The 20,128-nt window shown below is 46.5% G+C and overlaps 6 protein-coding genes across 6 annotated transcripts; 1 reads left to right on the plus strand and 5 right to left on the minus strand.

Annotated features, from left to right (window-relative positions):
- Nucleotides 1–1,462: 1,462 nt before the first annotated feature.
- On the minus strand, nucleotides 1,463–3,034 carry K444DRAFT_633015 (uncharacterized protein; the record flags this gene model as incomplete). Its single annotated transcript, XM_024883550.1, has 1 exon — nucleotides 1,463–3,034. One exon carries the CDS (start codon nucleotides 3,032–3,034, stop codon nucleotides 1,463–1,465), a length of 1,572 nt encoding a protein of 523 aa, XP_024733529.1.
- A 1,089-nt stretch (nucleotides 3,035–4,123) lies between these two features.
- K444DRAFT_633016 (uncharacterized protein) lies at nucleotides 4,124–5,367 on the minus strand (the record flags this gene model as incomplete). Its single annotated transcript, XM_024883551.1, has 2 exons — nucleotides 4,124–4,257; nucleotides 4,338–5,367. 2 exons carry the CDS (start codon nucleotides 5,365–5,367, stop codon nucleotides 4,124–4,126), a joined length of 1,164 nt encoding a protein of 387 aa, XP_024733530.1.
- Nucleotides 5,368–7,940: 2,573 nt separating this feature from the next.
- On the minus strand, nucleotides 7,941–8,846 carry K444DRAFT_633017 (uncharacterized protein; the record flags this gene model as incomplete). The annotated part of the gene is made up of 1 exon (XM_024883552.1): nucleotides 7,941–8,846. One exon carries the CDS (start codon nucleotides 8,844–8,846, stop codon nucleotides 7,941–7,943), a length of 906 nt encoding a protein of 301 aa, XP_024733531.1.
- Nucleotides 8,847–13,105: 4,259 nt separating this feature from the next.
- On the minus strand, nucleotides 13,106–13,855 carry K444DRAFT_633018 (uncharacterized protein; the record flags this gene model as incomplete). Its single annotated transcript, XM_024883553.1, has 1 exon — nucleotides 13,106–13,855. One exon carries the CDS (start codon nucleotides 13,853–13,855, stop codon nucleotides 13,106–13,108), a length of 750 nt encoding a protein of 249 aa, XP_024733532.1.
- Nucleotides 13,856–14,700: 845 nt separating this feature from the next.
- Nucleotides 14,701–17,276, minus strand: K444DRAFT_633019 (uncharacterized protein; the record flags this gene model as incomplete). Its single annotated transcript, XM_024883554.1, has 6 exons — nucleotides 14,701–14,880; nucleotides 14,937–15,751; nucleotides 15,800–15,886; nucleotides 15,944–16,276; nucleotides 16,439–17,162; nucleotides 17,214–17,276. 6 exons carry the CDS (start codon nucleotides 17,274–17,276, stop codon nucleotides 14,701–14,703), a joined length of 2,202 nt encoding a protein of 733 aa, XP_024733533.1.
- A 2,032-nt stretch (nucleotides 17,277–19,308) lies between these two features.
- Nucleotides 19,309–20,013, plus strand: K444DRAFT_694292 (uncharacterized protein; the record flags this gene model as incomplete). Its single annotated transcript, XM_024887860.1, has 1 exon — nucleotides 19,309–20,013. The coding sequence occupies one exon, from the start codon at nucleotides 19,309–19,311 to the stop codon at nucleotides 20,011–20,013; it is 705 nt and encodes a 234-aa protein (XP_024733534.1).
- Nucleotides 20,014–20,128: the final 115 nt, after the last annotated feature.

The following is a 20,128-nucleotide window of genomic DNA, read 5'->3' on the forward strand; positions in this document are numbered from 1 at the left end:
TCGTACGGGATGTACAGTACTTTCCTTTCTTGGAGAGGAACCAGAGAAGCGCTGGAAACTTGGAAATACACGAGAGATAATCGCCGAATAGAGTGAAGCCAGAGGAAACTCTGGTGGAGGCTCGCAGCGGTTCTGACAAGCAAATTGTTTGTCCCGCCAGGTTCCTGCTCGAGTGTCCAAGAAGTTCGCGCCAGAAGGCCGCTCCAGCCTTTCTGTCGACCAGAATCCAGCGATTCTTTGGGAGGAGACAGGAGATTTTGTAATTGATTCTTCCTTCGCACATGAATTGGATTTCGAGTGCCTTGGAGACAAGGGCCGTTTGGTTTTCCGATTGAATGGCTCAGTGAGGCTTTCGGACTGGTCCAGGGACAGTGGCATCTTGGCGTTTCCGAGCTCTGTGTGCGGACTATTTAGCTTCTTGCCATTACCATGTGCTTGATTTGCATGCACCTACCCTTGGCTCCAATCATGTAGTCGTTGTAAAACCGTGAACGAAAAGTTTTGTCTGGATTTTTGGGTTTGAGCCGGGCGTGAAGTGGGTTTGGTCGCGCTGGGGTTTGCCAGAAGGAAAGAAGTGGATGTGAAGCCTAATCGATGTATGAGCTCCCCGTCTTCGTGGGGTACTAGACAGCTTACAAATATTGGTGTTTAGGAGTTGCCTGAAAGTGTGACCGCGGAGGTTGGGGGAAGATTATTTGGGTGTTGAGAGAAGCACGTCCAGCTCGAGGAAGCTCAGCTACAGGCATCTCTCTTGTGAAGTAGCTCGCTGCAGAATCCTTTTGGGGAAGGCGCGACCGTGAAGAGGAAATTCGTGTGTAGGAGCTTGGCTGCAGGGAGATCGAAATAGAAGACTGGTATTTAGGAATCAGGATTGATGAATTCATCTTGCTGAAAATCCCTGCAAGAGATGTATCGTACTTTTCTGTGAAACTGAAGGCCAATTAGCCTTCGGAATGTCCACTCCGCTACGGATTAATGCGATTTGCTCTCCCACCGAAGAGCAGCAATTGAGACCATAAAAGTTTTATTGTTTTCTAGGTACATCTCAGTGCTTCAGAATCACCATCCAACTAACTCAAATCTGTTCCGCAATCACCAGATAACTTAAGACCAGTCTGCGAAACTCACTGAACCTCTGTTCATTTTGTTGTGCAAAACGCACCATTATGTCAAGGAAAAGAAAAGTTGCTCCACCGTGGCCAGATCAATCAAGATCAGTCAGCAGATTGTGTCAGAAACCTTCGAGGTAATCTTCCGGTACGACCAGATCAATTAAGGCCAGTGTACACGAACCTCAGGAAGGCTCCTTATATGCTCTCAACATGACCAGATCAATTAAGACCAGTCGATGGAAATCTCGAAAACCACCAGTGTGTGTCTTCATAATCACCGGAACACTTAAGACCTGACTGCAAAGACAACGAACCCTCCCAGTATATTCACCATCCCCAACACATGTACCTCAAAGGAGGGTGATATTGCTAGACTTTTCGACCCCGACATGCTCCTTCTTTACTCCCTTGCGCTTTTTTGAAGGTGTCTCGTCGTCACCATTACAAACATCATCTGCATTCTTCTCCGCGGTTGTCTTGCGCTTCTTAGCCGGAGTGGGGGTAGTGGTGGCAGCGATCTTCTTGGCAGAAGGCTTGCGGATGCGGTTGGAAGGCGTGGTGGGTGTCTTGAATGGAGCATCTATCATCTCGTAGTCGTTTTGCTCCTCGAAGGTCAAGCCTGCAAAGTTGAGCTTCTTGCTGGGTTTGTCGTTGGTAACCATCTTGCCAGGAGTCGTAGTAGCAGATATGCCGGAAGTCTTGGTCTTCTTCTCAGAAGCCGCATTCTTCTTGGGAGTCTTGCGTGCCGGCGTTTTTGCCTCCTTGACTGGAGCACCCATCATCTCTTCATCATCGTTGCCTTGATAAACAGCAAAACCGGGAAGGATGAACTCCCTGTTGGGAACTTGCTCAACTGTAACCATTTCGTCAGGCTCCTCAGCAGTCTCTCTGAAAGGCTCGGACTTCTTGGGAGCCTTTTTTGCGAGATACTTGCGCTTTGGAGCAGGTAGTGCTTCCTTAGTTGGAGCATCCATCATCTCCTCATCGTCAACTTCCTTCTCAATAGCCAAGGCAGCAAAGCTAGCTTCCTTGACGGAAATGTTCTCAGAGTTCTTTGTAACCATCTCTTCAGGGTCTTCGACAATCTCCTTGAAGGGTTGAGACTTCTTGGGAGCTTTCTGTACGAGATATTTGCGCTTGGGAGCTTGCAGTTCGTTCGCGAAGGTATTCGATTCTGCAGCTTTCTTGAGCATTAACTCGTATCGCTTCTCCAGGTGGAGATCTCCCTGGTCAAAGATATTGTTGAAAGCCTCATTGGCAAAATCCTCCTCAGTATCCGCCTCAAAAATCTCAGTAGCCTTCATGGGAGTCTGGCGCTCCTTAGATGGGGTTATATCAGCAACAGCCTTCTTGCCACTCTTCTTGCTGCCTTCCTTGGTCGGACCCATACCTCGAGAGTGAATATCTTGGGTTGACTTGGTAATTTGAGCCAGTGTTGGCTCAACCAAAGGTTCATCTTGCTTATTGCGGTAGCTTGCTCTGCAGGCGCAGTTTCTCTCCTTGTGCCAATAAGCATCGTGCATCATCTCGAACCAGGCCTTGATGGCATTATCCCTCTCTTTCTTCTGAGCAGCGGTCTGGTGAGCACTGACAAAAGCATTCCAGGCATCCAAGCCGGGACTGGTCAGTGTTTGACGCCAGATCTCGAGGTCCTTAAAGGAAGGGATAGGGAGATGCGGCGCATGCTGAAACCAAAACACCTTCAGAAGTTCCTTCTCGAATTCACAGAGGTTACGGCAAGGACGGCTAGTCTCGCCATTGTAAAACCGAAGTTCGCCATTCTCATCCTCTTCGCAAGTTGGGGGAGTCTTGTTCGCATCGTTGTCCTTCCACGTCTGAACGTCAATGCCGTAAGGAACGCAGCCCAATTTCTCCCACATCAAGACGTCATCAATAGTCGTGGTTTGGGTAAATTCCGCCATATTGGATTAACTTAATTGCTCGATTGCTACTTGTAAATTCGATGGGCAGTTGTGTCTGTACCAAGGAGGAACGTTAGAAGGAGTACGTACGTGGGGAAAGTCCTAAGTGATTCACAACATACCTAAGGTGAAGCCTTGATTATCAAGTAGATTGGTCTTATCTTTGGATTGCACGATATGGTGCTCAGGCGTCGGAATCTGGTGGAACAATCGAGTGAACAGAACTGGATCACCTGCCACTGAATTTGTTGTGCCCCGGCCTCGAAGCTTACGAGTTTACTGACTGAGGGCTGAGAATGTGTAGAAAGAGATTTGTTCTGACAGATCGAAGATCGGATCTGAGGAAGCGGTTGGTCTTCAAAGAAATTTTCGTCGATAAGTGAACCGGTGGTAACGGAGTAAACGGAATTTTAACGAAAGGTGACGAACAGTCGGCTAGCGTCAAAGGACGAGGCTTAAATATTACATTGCAAGTGTAACTTAGCCTCGCCTTCGTACCTTAAAAGCTTCCTAAATGACGCCGGTATCGGCTGGCCAGCCTTGCAATGACAACTGCTCATCTGATACAGCTTTGTTCACCAGTCTCATTTAGACAAGGAAGCCTTGCTTCAGGACTCATAAAATTCCGCACTGCACATGCTCACTAACAGCCACGACACAGTGTCATCTCGCATATTAAGGGGTAACTCGCTTGTAAGGAGTCGCTACATCCTTGCAGATCTCGTCAACACTTTCAATCTTGGTCTTCACCGAGTGCTTTTGGCATGAACAGTTGCTTGCTCCTGTATTATAAAGCTTTTTGGGAGAGATCTGGATGAGAAGTGAGGACGGGAATATATAAAACCAAGTAAATTCACCTTGGGAATTGAGGTACTTCATTTGAAAAGAAATCATGTCCTGACTCATTATGCCGCGCCTCAACCCTTCCCTCTGATCAGATGTTATTTTGGCTTTCTCATTTTGCGATATCTGCGAAAGGGAGATCAACATGGGAATTCCCCCTTCCCAAATGCTAAAGACGCCGTTCCCCATTCTTATTGGTCCAAAACATACGGCAATTTGTCCATCCATAACTGTGACCCCCGGTCATCAATTGTGCTCGTCCTCCGACTCCAAGCCAGATCCATATGCAGATCCCATTCCATCCCTATATTCTTGCTTCTCCTCGAAATTTTCATTGCTCGCTCCCTCAACTTGATCTTTCCCTTCGTCCGAGGGTTCAGCTATGTCTATGAATTAGCGAGTGCTGATACAAAACGATCTTAAGTTGAAGTCCGAAGATTTGAGGGATTTCTTCACTTACAAATAGGCTGCTTCTGTCTCTTCTTAGCTGTAGTCTTTTTCGGATTGGTACTCTTGCTCACACGGGAGCCTTTGACTGGAGCATCAGTCTTCGGCTTGTTCTTGCTTCCGACTTTTCTGCCCACTTTACCGTGTTCGCTGCCTCTGTGGAGGCTCCTTGCCATCGCCACTGCCTTTTGCTTGATAGCCCACAGCTGGTTTACATGTTTCTTCACAGCTTCGGCTCTATCCTTGGCTTCCAGCCTGCTCTGCCTGGAAAGAACAAACCTATTCCACTCGTCATATCCCCTAGTGGGCAAATCGAGCCACCACAACATTGCCTGGTGGAACGTCGGTGTGGGAGCAGTTGGATTTCTTATCAAGTAAAAGGTTTGGAGGAGAACTCTTTCGTGTGGCAAGAAATCGCGAAGTGGCCGACTGGTACCCGGATCAATGTACTCGCGTTCGGATTCTTCTTCAGGTTCGGAAGAATTGCGCGTGTCGACTCGAGAAGGAGATACACCTGCAGTTTGCTGTGGAGCATCAAACTCGCTGTCCAATCTTGTATGGCTATTGTGATTATTGGGTTGGTTGCTAGGGGGCGGGTTGTAAAATGGTCCGTGCAATATGGGCAGAGTGGATATTGCCTGATGGTTGTTTTGTGTGCGAGCCTGCCCTGTGAAGGTCTGATTATGGAAAAATTCCTGACTAGAAGGCCAGGAAGTGTTCATCGTTGTCTGGTTGCTTGGATGTATTGGGAGGTTGCTGCTGGTAGCTTGCATATGGGTTGAAGGGTCATGGTGATATAAATCCAGCCGATTCGGATTGATAGCAGAGGAAACAGGAGTTTGATGACCAGGGTTCCCAAATAGCTGAATGTGTCCTTGGGAGAGTGAGGTCAGTCCTTGGTCGTGAGGGTATTGCAAACCGCCTATTGAGTTTGTTTCAAAGTTGCTCGGATTTTGAATACCAAACTGAGTGTTCTGCTCTTCTGATTGTTCTTCCCTGTGCCATCTCGGGTTGCCATTGTTCTGATTACCGTAACGGTCCATGTCAAAATCTCTCTCAAATGATTCAGGTTGGTCCTGTGCCCCGCTTGAATCCTATTCAGTATTTGCGGGCTGAGAGAACTGGCGGTTTGGTAAAGACGTCAGTAAAGTTCGACTTTGCGCGGAGTTATTCGAAGAAGCGTTGAGGGAGCTACACTGAAGAAAGTGTCAGCCAATCACCAATAACGTGAATTAGGTCTTGATCAAAAATAGTTGAAGGAAAGCTAGGCGTTAGTGAAGATCGAAGATGGCTTGAGAAGAGGAGGTGGATAGGATGTGCTACTCTTGAAGGATGGATGAGGATACTGTAGGTGCTTGTAAGAAGGAGACTCACCGAAAGAGAGAGTCGAACGGACAGACAGGCAAATTCAAAATTTGTGATAGTTGCACTGGTTGAAGTGCGATGAGGAGCAGAAGACGCAGGCTTGCTGAGTGAGTAGGTTACACTATGAATCTCTAGCCTCCTGTAGCTCACCAGATCCAAAATGTGCAGATGCCAAATAGATCTATCAAGATGTATCGAAAATTTTGGTCATCGAAAGTTGTGATGGAGTTGAAAAATGGTTGCCTGGTCGGAGTTCTACAGTCTGTAAATATGTGCAGGAGGAGAGCGCACCCTGGTCGTTTAAGCGAGGTGGGACTGTCTCTAATTGGACTAGCCGTCGGCTGCTGACCAATAATGGATGGGATGATAGGGGCAAAATCTGAAGTAAATAAAAAGCCTGGGTCATAGGAACGGCTTCCAAAATTTATTAACAATGGGTCAACACCGCCTGAAGGATTTCGTTGACGTCATGGGAGGCAAGTAACAATGGAGCGGTAGAAATACAGTTGGAATATGCACGTCGTGCTATTATCTACAGATTTGGCATGGTTTCTATCAAGGTAGTTCTATATAGACTACAGAGTCGTCTAACGAAGCTAGTGGCCCAATTCAAGTTATCACAACGACCGCATATATTACATGGCATATGTGATTGAGGGCATTCTTCAGGATTCCATTATTGCCAAGAACACAATCAATTCTGCTTTGATTGTGAGAGCGGTAATCATTAACGGAAGATTTTCCCTGACCTAGCGAAAGAAAAGCACAGTAAAAACTGTGAAAATACAGAGGCTAAATGCTCTTCACGCATGCTCAGCATTTCTGCAAGTCGAGTTAGAACCCCAAAAAGCCTCTCAACTAGCTCCAAATATGCCTTGAGACCCATAAACCCCATCTTCTCCTGCTCTGTGACATCTACCCTTATTCTATATTCGTAAATTATTTGAGAACTGCGTAAACATTCCCTCGTATGCACCATCCTTTTTTCGACCCTGAGAAGATGTGGATGTACTGCCTTGGACTGGGAGGTCATGGTAACTGCAGCAGACAGAGAGCATTTTCCCACTGCGCATATTCCACCTTCTCTGTATGCCTCGCTCTATCGTCAATTTCTCTACAATGAATCTGCGCCATTAGTCTTGTTGTTCCTTGCTAATCCATTTCGACGTATCGTTGCCAGAGTTCTTTGGAATGTCGGATTTTTTGCGGCGGTAGAAAGTTATGAGAAGATCTTGTTTATGCTGCAGAAGCTTAAAAGTTGAGTGAAGTATCATCTTTTGGGCCTGAAGGTTGATGTCAGGCTGCTTTCGGTGGTAGGACCTCTCGAAGTCCGACGTACCGCCCTAGAAGCAATAGCAATGTCGATTCCATGGTTCTTGGCCTCACGGATAGGTCTGGCTGCGGTGTAACAACTATCGCCTGTATTTGATGAATCTGCAGGAAAAGGTTTAAGGCTAGGTGAGGCTTGGTTTGGTTTGGTTTGGTGAAGGTGGTTGATGCGTTATTCGTTGGAATCCTTTGCGTTGATGCTGCGATTCTCGTCAGGCCCTGTTGATTTCTAGTTAGCTAAGATACAGATTTGCATTTAAACCGCGTAGATATTTCAGATTGTCAGTATGGTAAAATAAATTTGCCGAAGCACTTACGAGGAGCGGAAGTTATTCTAACACGTTTATCTAGGACTAGATGTTTGTTTTCTCCTATTGTCTGTAGATTGGTGTTGGACACGAAGGAAGCTGATTGTGTCACTGGCCTCGTGTGCTGGCTGGGGAATGGTAGTTTCCGTGTTGATGTGTTTGCGTCCACAGAAGCTGCAAAAATAGCCGCAGGGTAAACGAAAACTGGTCAGGTTTGTGAGATTCTTAAAAGATTTAATGTTTGGAGGGATTGGTAAGGGTTTAAAGGATGATGTCCCATTCAAAACACGGCGGTGAAGTTTGTAGAAGAGCTTAGCGATGTAACAGTAGTGTTAACAACCTGGCAATCGCATGTGGTGTTGGTTGATTGGCTTTTCAATTGTGATTCGAATCCGAGAAAGATTGGAAAGCACAACAGGTCTGGGGAGTTTGGGTTATCGCAAGTGGAATCACCCACAGGGCTTTCTGAACAAGTTTGGGAAGTTTTCTTTTATTTGCTGTGGTTAAATTGCTTCTACATGGAAATGCTGGACGGACAAGCGTCCATTTCTAAATTGAAAAGTCCCGCACTAAGTGGAGGATAACCAATAATGCCAAACTTGACTCACAGAAGCCTAGCGCCCACACATTTGAGAGACTTTAGTTCGAGGATGACTCGGTACCTTGGGCCTTGTTCGACAGGCGAAGTTCTTTCTCTCGAACTTCGCGATCTCTTGCTTCAAGTCTTTAATATCCCATTCAAGATTCTCCTCCATATATTCTATTTCTTGTTCGAAGCCGCTAAACACGCGAAGAGTGACACTCTGTCTGAGTGGTGACTCTTTACCTCGTTTAATCACATGCTTCCCCAGATTAGGGTCGTTCCGGAGTAGATCTGACTTAAGGTTTGAAGTGGCGATGCTTACAGCGAAGCATGAGGATACCCTAACGTCATCCACTTTCATCATATTTGCAACGTAGGGGCGCTTGAGGTGTGCCCTACGAACAGATTTTGTCTTCGTGAGTTGTAGCGGGAATTGCCCTCTCCGGTCTGGTCTCAGCGGCCCTTCTTTGTATACTTTGCCTTTTTGCAAGCGATCTCCTGCAAAGTCAAAGTTCTTCAGGATTTCGTCGTTTTCTTGCTGTTTTTGAACATACGCTCTCATTCCCGGATCAGTCTCAATTCGCTCATTGAGCCGCTCCCGTGCAGTGTTGAGTGATGCTGCTGGCCCCGGAGCTTTGTATGTTGCAAGAGAGTGGACTCTCTCAGCGGCTTGTGCTGGCGTTTGGCGTGCTTCAATATAGTTGTTCCAGAGTTTTGTGGCTGTTGAGCGATCTCGTGTGAGCCTATCTGGAAATTTCAGCTTATTGTGGATACCAGTCATGCGTCTGATGAACCTTTTGAGCACACTCATCTCGTGTCCACAAAACTTCCTCTCCCCGTCCTCAACAAATTCTCGCCACGAAGCTGTGTCCCCGGTCTTGAGGTTTTTAGCAAGTTTGTGAAGTTCTTGCTCTCGGGGAATATCTACTGGAAACATTGTCCAGATGCGGTGAAGTGAGCGGGGGTTGGAGAGGTTGAATAATTTGTTCTCTCTGGGATGGTTGCAGTGGAGGGATACCGAGTGGAATGACAGGCCCCTGATCAGCTTGCCTGTTTATGATGTGCCAAAATGAGATTGTTATCTTTATAAAGAAAGAATTTGGAGAACCGGGTGTATTGTTTCCTTTGTTTGATAACAATACGACCCCGCAAGCGCAAATGCATTGTGATGAACAACGAAGTGTTAATAAAGAAGACGAAATGATGTCTCACTACAGGTTGTAGATGTCAGGAAGACCAACTCCCCGGAAGCCTGGGGGTGTAGTGGATTCAACTGCTGCCGGGTATGATTGCTGCCATGGTCACACGAGACTTAGGGCTATTAGTTTAAGAGCCAACTGAGAAATGTGGCAGAAACTCTGCGGCGCAGAGAGTGGATACACCTATATAGGCTTGTCAGCATAGAAATTCATTAGGGTGTCCGCGAGGTCTGGTCAACTTATGGTTTGCTTTTTTTTTCGTCACAGAAACCTTAAAGGGTGTTTAGGATAGATAGGCCTTAAATAAACTTTATGGAGTGAGGAATCGATTTATTGTACCTCGGCTGGTGCTTTCGAGATTCTTTCCCGGCTTTAATTCTTTTGGCTCTTATCCTTCGATCTCCTCGTGGTTCTCTCTCCGTGCAGCTCTGAGCTTTTCTGCTGCATATTGTGTCGTAGGGGGATTCAGGGGATGGGGATTCCGAGAACGAAGACGTCCTCTGGAAACCTTCCCGTTGCTTCCACTCCCACTACCAGACAGGACCTCCTCTGGGAAGTTGCCTGGAACACTTCCCCCTCTTCCTCTGAGTCGGAATCTTCATCAGTACCGTCGAAGGTGGGGAATACGTTAGGAGGCTGGGAGACTAGTGGGAGATTAGTAGATTTTGTACTTATTAAGGGGCTTCCCAGCCTTTGATAATCACAGAATCAAGGCGTCCAACCACTTCAATTTGACACATGCGCTATTGAATCTCTTGATGATTAGCAAGGTATTTCAGTGCCTATCCAGTCGCAAAGGCAATATTCTCGTGTCCAGTGTAGAGGAGATCAAGGAGTTTGTCTGTTAATGCCTCATCCGACACTGTCACATTATTGCTTCGATTGCCTCGGTCAACCCACAAGGAATGGTTGGTCGCCCTTCACTAAGTAGCGTGCACGTATAATTTAGAAACCTTTGCAATACCGCTTCCGTTCTCTTCTTTGCGACAAGGAAAGGTGAGAAATTATTGCAGACCGATTTGTACATTGCTGAGAATATTCTAGTAATTATCGTGAACCAATTTGAAGGCTCGAAAGAAGTCTGGGGACTTGGGACTTGATATGCCAGCAATATCCGCATTCATGTTTTCTTGAAGATGGCAGATGCTGGCATCAGTGAGCTCAAGCTTATAGCCCAGAAGCAGCCTCCACAATACCTCCCGAGTTGTTCGACGAAGGTCTGCGAGGGCTGCAAAGGTAGAACCACAATCTTGGCTTTCAGTTTCCAAAGGTTGACCAATCGTCGAATCTTAGCGTCAAAACATGGGCTTGCAACGCTTTCCAGGAACTCGGGATTGAGAATGTAAATTCCACAGCCGTTTCTGGCAATTGAAGGCATCTGTGCTCTGCGTGCAAGGTGTGGCAGACGGAACGGCGACCTCGAATCCGTGTGTGAGCAGCTTTGATCGCCCGACCTCATTAATTCTTTTCACAGCGATGTCTTTGATCTCGGGGAGATCTGCGAGAAGTAGGATTGGGCTGACCCTTGAAATGAGGTAACCAAGACTTGTATTTCAGACATTGCCAAGAGAATCAACTCAAGACCGATCCCTTCCGTAAGAAATGAAGACCAGCGATGTCCCCCATGGCATGAAGCGTGCAAAGCGATTTTGAGGAATTCCAGGTACGTAGATCGCGGCATAAAGTAACCGGACTACAGGGGATTTCTACCAAAAGGTCCACTATAAGACCCTATAATCGTAGGCTGTTGCCTCGAATAGCACGCCATCCGTTCCGCTGCCACCATCTGAGCCTTCCGTCAAGACTTTCTCTCAACGTCAAACGTGAATACACCTCCACATAATAATATGAGACTTAGGTCCTCTTATCAAGTAATAAAAAACCATCTAGTCAGCTCTCATACTGCCTTTTATTTTACTTTTATAAAGAGACTACAAATGGATATACGGTGGAAGAGTCGGAGTTTTGATGTTCTGTATATTTAAGCGAAGGACGTACAGTAGCTGGCGGCAGCGGAGCGGATAAGCCTAGATAAATGGTGCCACACCCTTTGGGGGCTTGTTCCCTGTACTTACAGGGGATCACTCGCTAATAGGCCCTATCATGGCAACCCTTATAGCATCCGAGCGCTATAGTTATTCGGCCAGTAGCAGAAACACCCCTAAAGATCGCCCATAAGCTCGCGAAGGTCTCCTGGTAAGTGTACGCGGCCTATAAATATAGGGCTTTATAGCGGACCAGCCCCTTGAAACACAAGCTGCAATGCAGGCCGAGACTAAATGCCCTGTATTCCGTCACTCTACGCCGCGCTCTTCGTAGGGGTTTTGGGATCAGAAGTCTATTTGCGAGCCACGAGAAAAGGAAGAGGACAGTGATCGCAAAATACCAGCAGGTAGTGATAGAATAAAGCATTTCTTATTATCAATAACCGAAAGGGGTTTTGTAGAGATTCAAATTGAGAGGATGGCCCGGACGGAAAATTTTATCAGTTAATCAAGGAGAGCAATATGGTAAAATCTGCTCAGACCCTAGAGTTGGGGGTCAGCAACGCAGTCAGGGGTCTTCAAGCAGAAAGGCCACATACAGTGAGATTGTAGCGTTTAGCCTGCCTCCCATTGGGGGTTACGAATAGCTGCCTCCAAGCTAACCTGGTGAACTAATGCATGGTACGAATACGGACACGACAGCCAATTGGGGGAAGCATCTTGCACTTCGTAACAGGGAACAAATCAAAACCCTGAAGTAGTGCCAAGGGTGACAGTCAAACAAATCCCAAATTCTTGGGATCTCAAGGATACAAGAGGTTGAAGTAAACATGAAGGTTGGATTCTGGAACACGGGAGGGATGAAGCCAGGTTATTTTATTTGACTTCGCAGAATCGTTAATATTAAAGCCTGCTTATTTATTTGGATTCAGTGCTCAACTTGGAGGTTCATTTCCAACCTTAAGCATAGGTCCAAGAGTTTCTTAGCGAACTTGGTCTACATCTTCATCTCCCCATTTCTTTATCTCCGGCAAGTAGAATCTGCCCAACCGTCAGCAGGGTGTCTGTGGATTTAATTCCTTCCTGATACAGACGTTCCCGCTCTTTCAAAGAAGTCAACGGGAACCAAAAATTATTGGATTGAAGACATATAAATGGTGGCGAAGTTCTTGGAGCACGATAGTCTTCGTCTAGCACATGCAGGCCTATATTCTGAGGAATGGTTATTCCATCATCATTCCATTCTGGCTCTTCAGTTCGATATCGAATCAGACTGATGTGTTGGTAGCGAGGAGTTTTGACCTTTGGACGGATAATGTCGTGGTACTTGGTTTTTGTGGGAGACTGCTCAAAAATTCGATCCGAAGACATGTTACACTTTTGGGATTTGGGCAATTTCCAAGGGTCCTTGGGGACACTCGCAAAGCCCTCAGGTCTGGTGTGAAGTGGTATAGTATACTTGGTCAAATTGGAACAAAGAATGAATCTTGGAGTTAAGTTGGGTCAAAGTACTTTCCTAGACAGGAAAGATCAAGACACCGTGATACTGGGATTGAGGCGATTAAGTGCACACAAACCCAGTGGAAAATGAAAGAATGGTACTATTCTTTATAAAAGATGGGGTGGACTCAGATGGCTGGGAACATTCAGTAACCGCCGAGAATATGTACTCAAATTGTCGGGAAATATGAGAAACCCTATAAATAATTGTACTAGAGGTTTCATGAACATTCAATAAAGGTTCTGAAACATTGCACCTGACTTAGAAGAATAATAAGTAGAGCTACAGAACCATTGCACTTGAAACAAAAGGAACAATGAAGCACCTGCCTGAGCGAAGTACGTGCATTACGACTCACGAGGAACAATTAAAAAGAATACTGGACCAACGTACTTAAGTCACAAGAACAGCGGGTCTGTCTGACGTCTTTATTGTCCACTACCATCTGGAACAATCTCGCCCCCTCTCACCACCAATCTACCACTCCAACCAATGACAAATACCAACCTCCCTACTTCATTGTACCATCGCCTTCCCGAACAATGACCGTACAGCAAGTTCGCAGGCAGCTTGGTGACTTGGCTCGGTATTGCTTGTAAGGCAGGAGCTCTTGGAGCCACCATTCCGCATCCGAGATGAATGCATCGGTTCGGATGAAATCTGCGATTGAGTATTCCTCATCCTCCTCGCCTTCCCACTCAAAGCGCTTGGAATCGAAAGGCATTGTACCCGTAGAAGTTGGAACATTCTCCTGGGCGTTGTTTGAAGCTGGCTTGGGACTCTTCGGGCGGGTTGGGACTTCCAAACTGGGAAGGAACTCGTCTGGTTGCTCCTTCTCGAGTTGCAGTAGCTCGGAAAGCTCCACTTCTCCTAGAGCTTTATCGTCGTTATCCTCTCTCTCCTTTATAGAATCGCTTCCATCATATGTAGACTCCCAATCCATATCAGCCTCAGCCTCCTCCTCTGCGCTGCCATCCGCTTCTGCCTTATTTGTCGTGTTTGCTTGCTTGTCTCCACCACCAATTTCATTGTTTTGCTTGTCATTTGTGTCGGAAGTAGTAGCGACAGTGATTTCCTCCTCTAAAGTCTCCCGGTTGCTATCCTCTCCTACCCCTTCGCTTGTATCACCGCTCAGGGCCATTGTATCTCCAGGTGTGGTTTGGGTGTTCTTGTTGGAATTTACCATAGCTTGGTTTTGTAGCTTGGTATACCGCTTCTTGATCTTCCTGAATGAGCGTATCTTCCTCAGAATATGCGACATTTGGATGTGGTTGTTGATGAACAGTCAAGCTGAACGAAGTTGGGTGGACAAGGAAAATTTTGCTCCGCCAAATTGTTTTTGAGGTTATTGTGAATACACCTAATAGCAAACGAACAAGCCAGTTAGAAACAATTGACCGAAGTTAAGCCGGCGTCGCTTTCTAAAAAAGAAGTCAATATGTAAATTGTTGCAGGCATAACGTAGTTAACAAAAGGCAAGCTAAGCTAAAAGGACAGGCTCTTACTGTGAGGTCTAATAAGTGACGCCGAGCCGTCGGAGAGTAATATATCTGAAATTAATAAGAGCCACAGAAGTAAGACTTAAGTGATGCCGAACTATCCAATAGTAAAAGCTCAAAGACGCCAGAGAAGTCTTGTAAGTGACGCCGATTTGCCGCATGATTGGACTATAGCAGCCGAAAACTTGAGGCGATGGCGACGACGAGTCAGCATTACCCTTGAAGAGACGCTCAGTAACACTTACTTGCTCCGGGAATAGATAGATTGCTGAAGGCAGGGGATCTTGTAAGGGGTTTTATATAGGCTTCCGAGCAAAGAGTCAGCCTGTCTCTTGGACTGCAGCTTAACATTGGCAATGTCTTGCATACTCGAAGGTAAATCAACGGCAGAATAAATGGAATGAGTACAGGAGGGTTGTTCTGGAATTGAGTTCAATTAACCCTACAATGACAAAACATGCAAAGAAAGTTTCTAATGGCAAAGCCAATCTGTGAAAAGCAAGATCTCAGCCATGCAAATCCTTCATTCCTAATCCATTCCTTTAATCCCACATAACACCATCCAATCGTTCCTCGTCAGTCGTCTCAAAGATTTCCTGAACTTTGATTAGGAGCGAGAAGGTTGAATCTGAGAACGTCTTTTCTTGAGGATGTGTTCCAATTTTGGAACGGCAACCAGAGGAACGGTTCTCGGAACCTTCGGCTCAACCTTTCTTTCTTCCTTTCCTAGCTTGGTGGCATTCTTTGAATCGCCCAATTTCTTCCCAATCCACATCCCAAGGGGTCCCTACTTGAGGTTAGCAAATCTCTAATGTACTGTACAAGGAGTGGATATTGACTTACATCTCGAGCGCTATCGTAGCATTTCTCATCTGATTTAAAAGATTGCGTAAGCATGCCGCGTACCATTGCGTCAATGTCCCCAACTCGTTGTGTGTCATCATCTGTCGCTGGCGGGCTCCGCATAGGGCTTCCCAAGGGAGTGAAGTAACCTTCGCTCGCGGTATAATATGAGCTGTCGTCAGAGATAAGGAACTTTAATTGAGCGAATCCTTCAATAACAGCTTGAAGTTCTGTGCTGAATGTACCAGCGACGCTAGTAGAATGAAATGGAGCAGTCTGTGATGCTGGGGACTCCGACCGAGCGACTTCACTGCCGCCTTCTTGAGCACCTGTGCTCAATGTACCAGTGGCAATGGTAGATTGAGATGAGGCAATATCCATTTCGGGTGTTTCGGACTTCGCATCTTCTCCACAGTCATCCTCTTGATCGCTTGTGATCAATTTACCAGTGGTAATGGTAGATTGAGATAAAGTAGTCTGCAGCCCTGGAGATTCGGATTTGACAACCTTTTCACGGCCGCCTCGTTGATAGACTGTGTCATTTGTACCAACAGCGCTGGTTGATTGAATTGGAGCGGCCTGCGCAGCTGGCTTCGCCTTTGCTCTGCAAGACTTCTGGTTCTTCATATTAGGGCGGCGTTGGATGGTCACCTTCGGCTTCTTCATTGAACTGCCTTCAGCTGGTACAATGACTGTCTGCTGAAGATCACTCTGAACTGAAGTGACTTCCTTTCCGGGGCTAAACTCAGGAAGAGCACCCTTCTCGTTTTCCTCGTCCATTTCGTCGGCCGAGGTAGGACCTTTAAAGGGTGTGGCTTGGATTGTCAGCAAATTTCGAATCACTGCGGGAACATCTAACTTACTAGTTGCGGGCTGGTCACGCATTCTCTCGATCTCCTCGTCCTCCTCGTCCATCATGTCAGCCCAGCTAGGACCCTTAAAGGGTGTAACTTGGATCGTCAGCAAATTTCCAATTACCCGAATCATCACTGGGAAATTCAACTCACTGGTTGCTGGTTGCTCCATGACTGAAATATATTGCTGATTAATCGGTGTTGGTTTGGAAGATTGAACTATCGGAGCTCTGATGAGTAAAGTCCAACGAATGAAGGTCGCGGGAACGCTGGGAAGTGATGTTCTCTTGTGGTCTTGACTGATCGTGATGTTGAAAGATGGGGAGAAGTTCCAAAATTTTCTAAGAGGGAGGATTCTAATATAGGCCTCAAAAGATCCAGCCCATTTCAAAATGGTCGGCCAACGGCTAGTGTTCCAGATTTCCATCCCAACTGCACGAAAAGGGTTTGGCCCACAGCAAAACATGGAAAGTACGTTTGGATGACCTTGAAATGATTCATATCTGCATTTGCGCTGCTTACATGATCTGCTGGCCGTTGATATGCAATGCCCTCCCGATCGCACCAGACTCACGCCAGATGAAAATGGCTCGCCTAATTTCCCCCTGATTTTGCTCGCTTATCATTCCTCCTTCGAAAATCCTTCACTTTCGCACTCCTCAACCGCGGTCCAGCTCCACCTCAAATAGCTCGGTCGGAAGCAACCATATCTACCCAGCGGATTGTTCCAGATGAATTGATGCTCTTTCCATGTGAGTGGTGTATGCGACATCTCAATGCCCAACGGCTGCAGAATTCGATGAGCTTTCTCGACGCATGTTTCCGAGATCCATTCATCGCCGGTGTTATCATCTTCAATAGTTTCATCCATATTTAAAGTAATAAAAGTACGACGGTTATGCATGGTTTGGGTTTGCTTGATGATTCTGCGTGCGAGAAAGCGGTGGTATAATTTGTGATAGATTGAACCTACGGTGAGGCACGGAGCTGAGGGGGAGATTCTCCCTTGAGACAATGTTGCAAGAGCACAGCCTTGGGTTCGATTGCTTTCGAGTTGCCTCTGCTTCTCGAGCGCTTCGATGATGTGTCGGACCTCACGATCCACGCGGGAAGGTGAAGGCGAGTTCGCGGCAGCGAAGAATGACCCGTCGTGGTGGGGATTGGAATTCAATGAGGCAGCTTCCGACTGTCGCTTGAAAACCAGAATATTCTCAAGAGTATAGAGTTGGCGTTCGGCTTTCTGACGAAGGTACTCCGGAGATCTGCGGTCCTTCTTTAAAGAAGGAGAAGGAGAGTGTTTGATCACATCATGATACACCTGCTCATCTTCGCTGGTCGATGCGTCTCGTCCCGCCCAGATGGCATTGAAAACCTACTCAAGGTCAGCTTCGACTTACAAGACTGGCACGTCAAGGGAGTTTACTTCAATTGAGGTCTCCTCCATTTGGTGATCAGCAGCCAGCATGACACCTGAATCAGAAGTCATGGTTGGCAGCGCATTGAATCAAAGCTAGAAATATGAATACAATGTCTTGTAAATGATGCAAAAGGTTGATTTGTGCTATTGGTGGTCATGAAAAGTGAGGCGATGACTTGAACTGTCGAGGGCTGAATATGATCGAAAGGGGAAGTCGCGCAGTTGCTTTCAACGTCGCTCCTTCACCGTGCGATTGGCAAACAAATGTTGGGATCCCCCAATAAACATAGAGCAATAGAGGTTGGGAAGATGAAGTTGTGTCTTTGGAGACTGAATTAATTTGAAATCAGGAGTGAGGTTTAGCCCACGACATGTTGTCCGTCTACAAGCCATTAGTGTGAGTACCTGCTGTGTGCTCGGCGATAATTATTGAGAGGCATGAAGCCACAGACCTGCGAACTTCAAGCCCGGCCATGGCAAAACAGGGCAGCTTTTCTAGATGCCCATCGAAGATCGAGATGTCTACCTGGTGATTGTCTTGGTGCCCTCACCCCTAGCGGAAGCTTTTGATGACTCCAAGCGATTCACAGCAACACCCTCACGTCAGCAGATGAGCAAAAGAAGTGAAATAGGGGAGATTGTGTAAGGAAATTTTTGTTTCTGAAGGCTATATCAAATGTCCAAATCTCGTGCTCATCAAGCTTCAGGCTGCATCACCCCGAGGCAAAAGCCTCGTCTTTGCCATGCCGCATGCTGAAAACCGTTATTGTAGAAGCTTCCCTATCTCGATTATCCTCTCTCGAAATTGCACATCTAACCGCCAAGTCTCCCATCTTTCTTCCGTTACAAACAGTGCATGCATACTCACTTCCTCTGGGGTGGCTCGAAGGAGCGAGGTATCGCAACCTGGGGGGCTCTGGGGGGAACCATTATACGGAGACAGCGGCATAAAGTGACGGGAATACAGGGCATGCATAATTCTAGGGCCTCTAATATGCCCTGTAGTGTCTCACTTGGCCCTGCAGCCACTGTAATTACACTGAGTCAAGGCCATAAGACCCCTGAAGGCTCACTGAAACCTCATGCAGCTCGATTAGGACGTTGCATTAAGCCACAGCGTTCTATAGGGCCTTAGCCCCTATATTTTTAGACGTACGTCCGTGATCGGTAGCGGGGTAAATTGAGCTTTTACCCCCCCATTAAGCTCTCCCACATTCTTTATTCTTCTTTACTCTCGCTTTAATTTATTATGGCTACTTTTGGAGGTCTTTTTGACTTCCCTGATTTATCAGATGGGCAATCAGAGCTCTCGTCACCCCCTGATTCGTCTGATGACGAGCATTCCGATGAGCATACTGAAGATGAAGACGATGCGTGGTATAATTTACCTACTGATTCAGAAGACGAGGATGAAGACGATGATTCAAGCCCACCGCTTTTGGTACTTCCCATGCGACCTGCACCCTCAACTGAACTTGTTGTTTCTACTGCTATACGCAAAGAGCACTCTACTGGTGCGAGAATCAAGGCAATCTATATGCTTGAGGACAGAAAGACTCCGGCTCAGATCAAAAAGGCTACAGGAGTGCCCAAAACAACCGTTTATCGATTACATGCTGTCGCTAGAGAGCGTGGCTGGAGAGAGAATGAGGATATGCCCTTGGAAACAAGTCATGTCCTGAATGCACCACGATCTGGAAGACCTCCAATTTCAATTAATGCGATTAAGTGTGTTTTGAAGGTCGTACTTCAGAACTCGACTACAAGAGGCTTTTCTTGTGCTACAATTGCAAAGGAAGTGAGAAAGCGCGGGTACGAAATTGCTCCCAGAACTGTCTGGAAAGTCCTCAAGCAAGCAGGCTATTCTCAGTGCAAATTGACAGTAAAGCCTGGACTGAATAAGTTCAATAAAAAGGAGCGATTGGAGTGGTGCTTGGAGCGAGCACACTGGACGTTAGAAGACTGGAAAAATGTGATTTTTACAGACGAGACTGCAGTGCAATTAGGAGGCACGAGAGGCAAGAGACGTGTATAGAGATTACCTGGAGAAGCGTACGATAAGCATTGTATACAAAGAAGGTGGAAGGGCTTTTCTGAGTTCATGTTTTGGGGAGCTTTTTCTTTTGATAAGAAGGGGCCTTGTCACGTATGGGAAAAGGAGACTGCAGAGGAAAAGAGAGAGCGCAAAGCTGATCTTGATGCGAGGAATTCGTTAATTGAGAAGGCTAATAAACAAAAGTGGGAGAAGGAGCAAAGGAAGTGGCTAAGGGATTGGAAGAAGGTCCATGGCCGGGCACCAGGAGGCGTACGAAAGGTATGGAAGCACAATGAGAAGACTGGGGCCTTTGTTGTAAAGAATGGACGAGGAGGAATTAATTGGTATCGATATCAGAAGAGGATATTGATTGAGAAGCTCTTGCCCTTTGCAAGGGAGTGCCAAAAGGATCGCCCTGATACGATCGTGCAAGAGGACAATACACCGGCCCACAAGTCACATTACCAAGGGGAGATTTATAATCTATGGAAGATTATGAAGATGCTTTGGCCAGGAAACTCACCTGATCTCAATGCGATTGAGAAAGCATGGTTTTGGATGAAAAAGGAAACTACTAGGCGGGGGCCTACAAGTGATAGAAAAAAGCTCAGAGCAAGGTGGGAGAAATGCTGGGCGGATCTTCCCCAAAGTAAGATTCAAGAGTGGATTGCAGCAATTCCTGATCATATACAAGAGATAATTCGTTTGGAAGGGGGGAATGAGTATAAAGAAGGTAGAAAGAAGGGCCAGGAGAAGGTAGCTATATATTAGTATAGTTTAATATTATGGTTTGGCTCCTATTTACTTCTTTTGAGGGGGTGCGGGGTTAATTGATCGCTTCAGGGGACCCTTACAGGGCTTACAGGGACTAGGATATTATTATGGG

This window comes from Hyaloscypha bicolor (genome assembly GCF_002865645.1).
Source record: "Hyaloscypha bicolor E unplaced genomic scaffold K444scaffold_118, whole genome shotgun sequence".
Classification (NCBI taxonomy): Eukaryota; Fungi; Ascomycota; class Leotiomycetes; order Helotiales; family Hyaloscyphaceae; genus Hyaloscypha; species Hyaloscypha bicolor.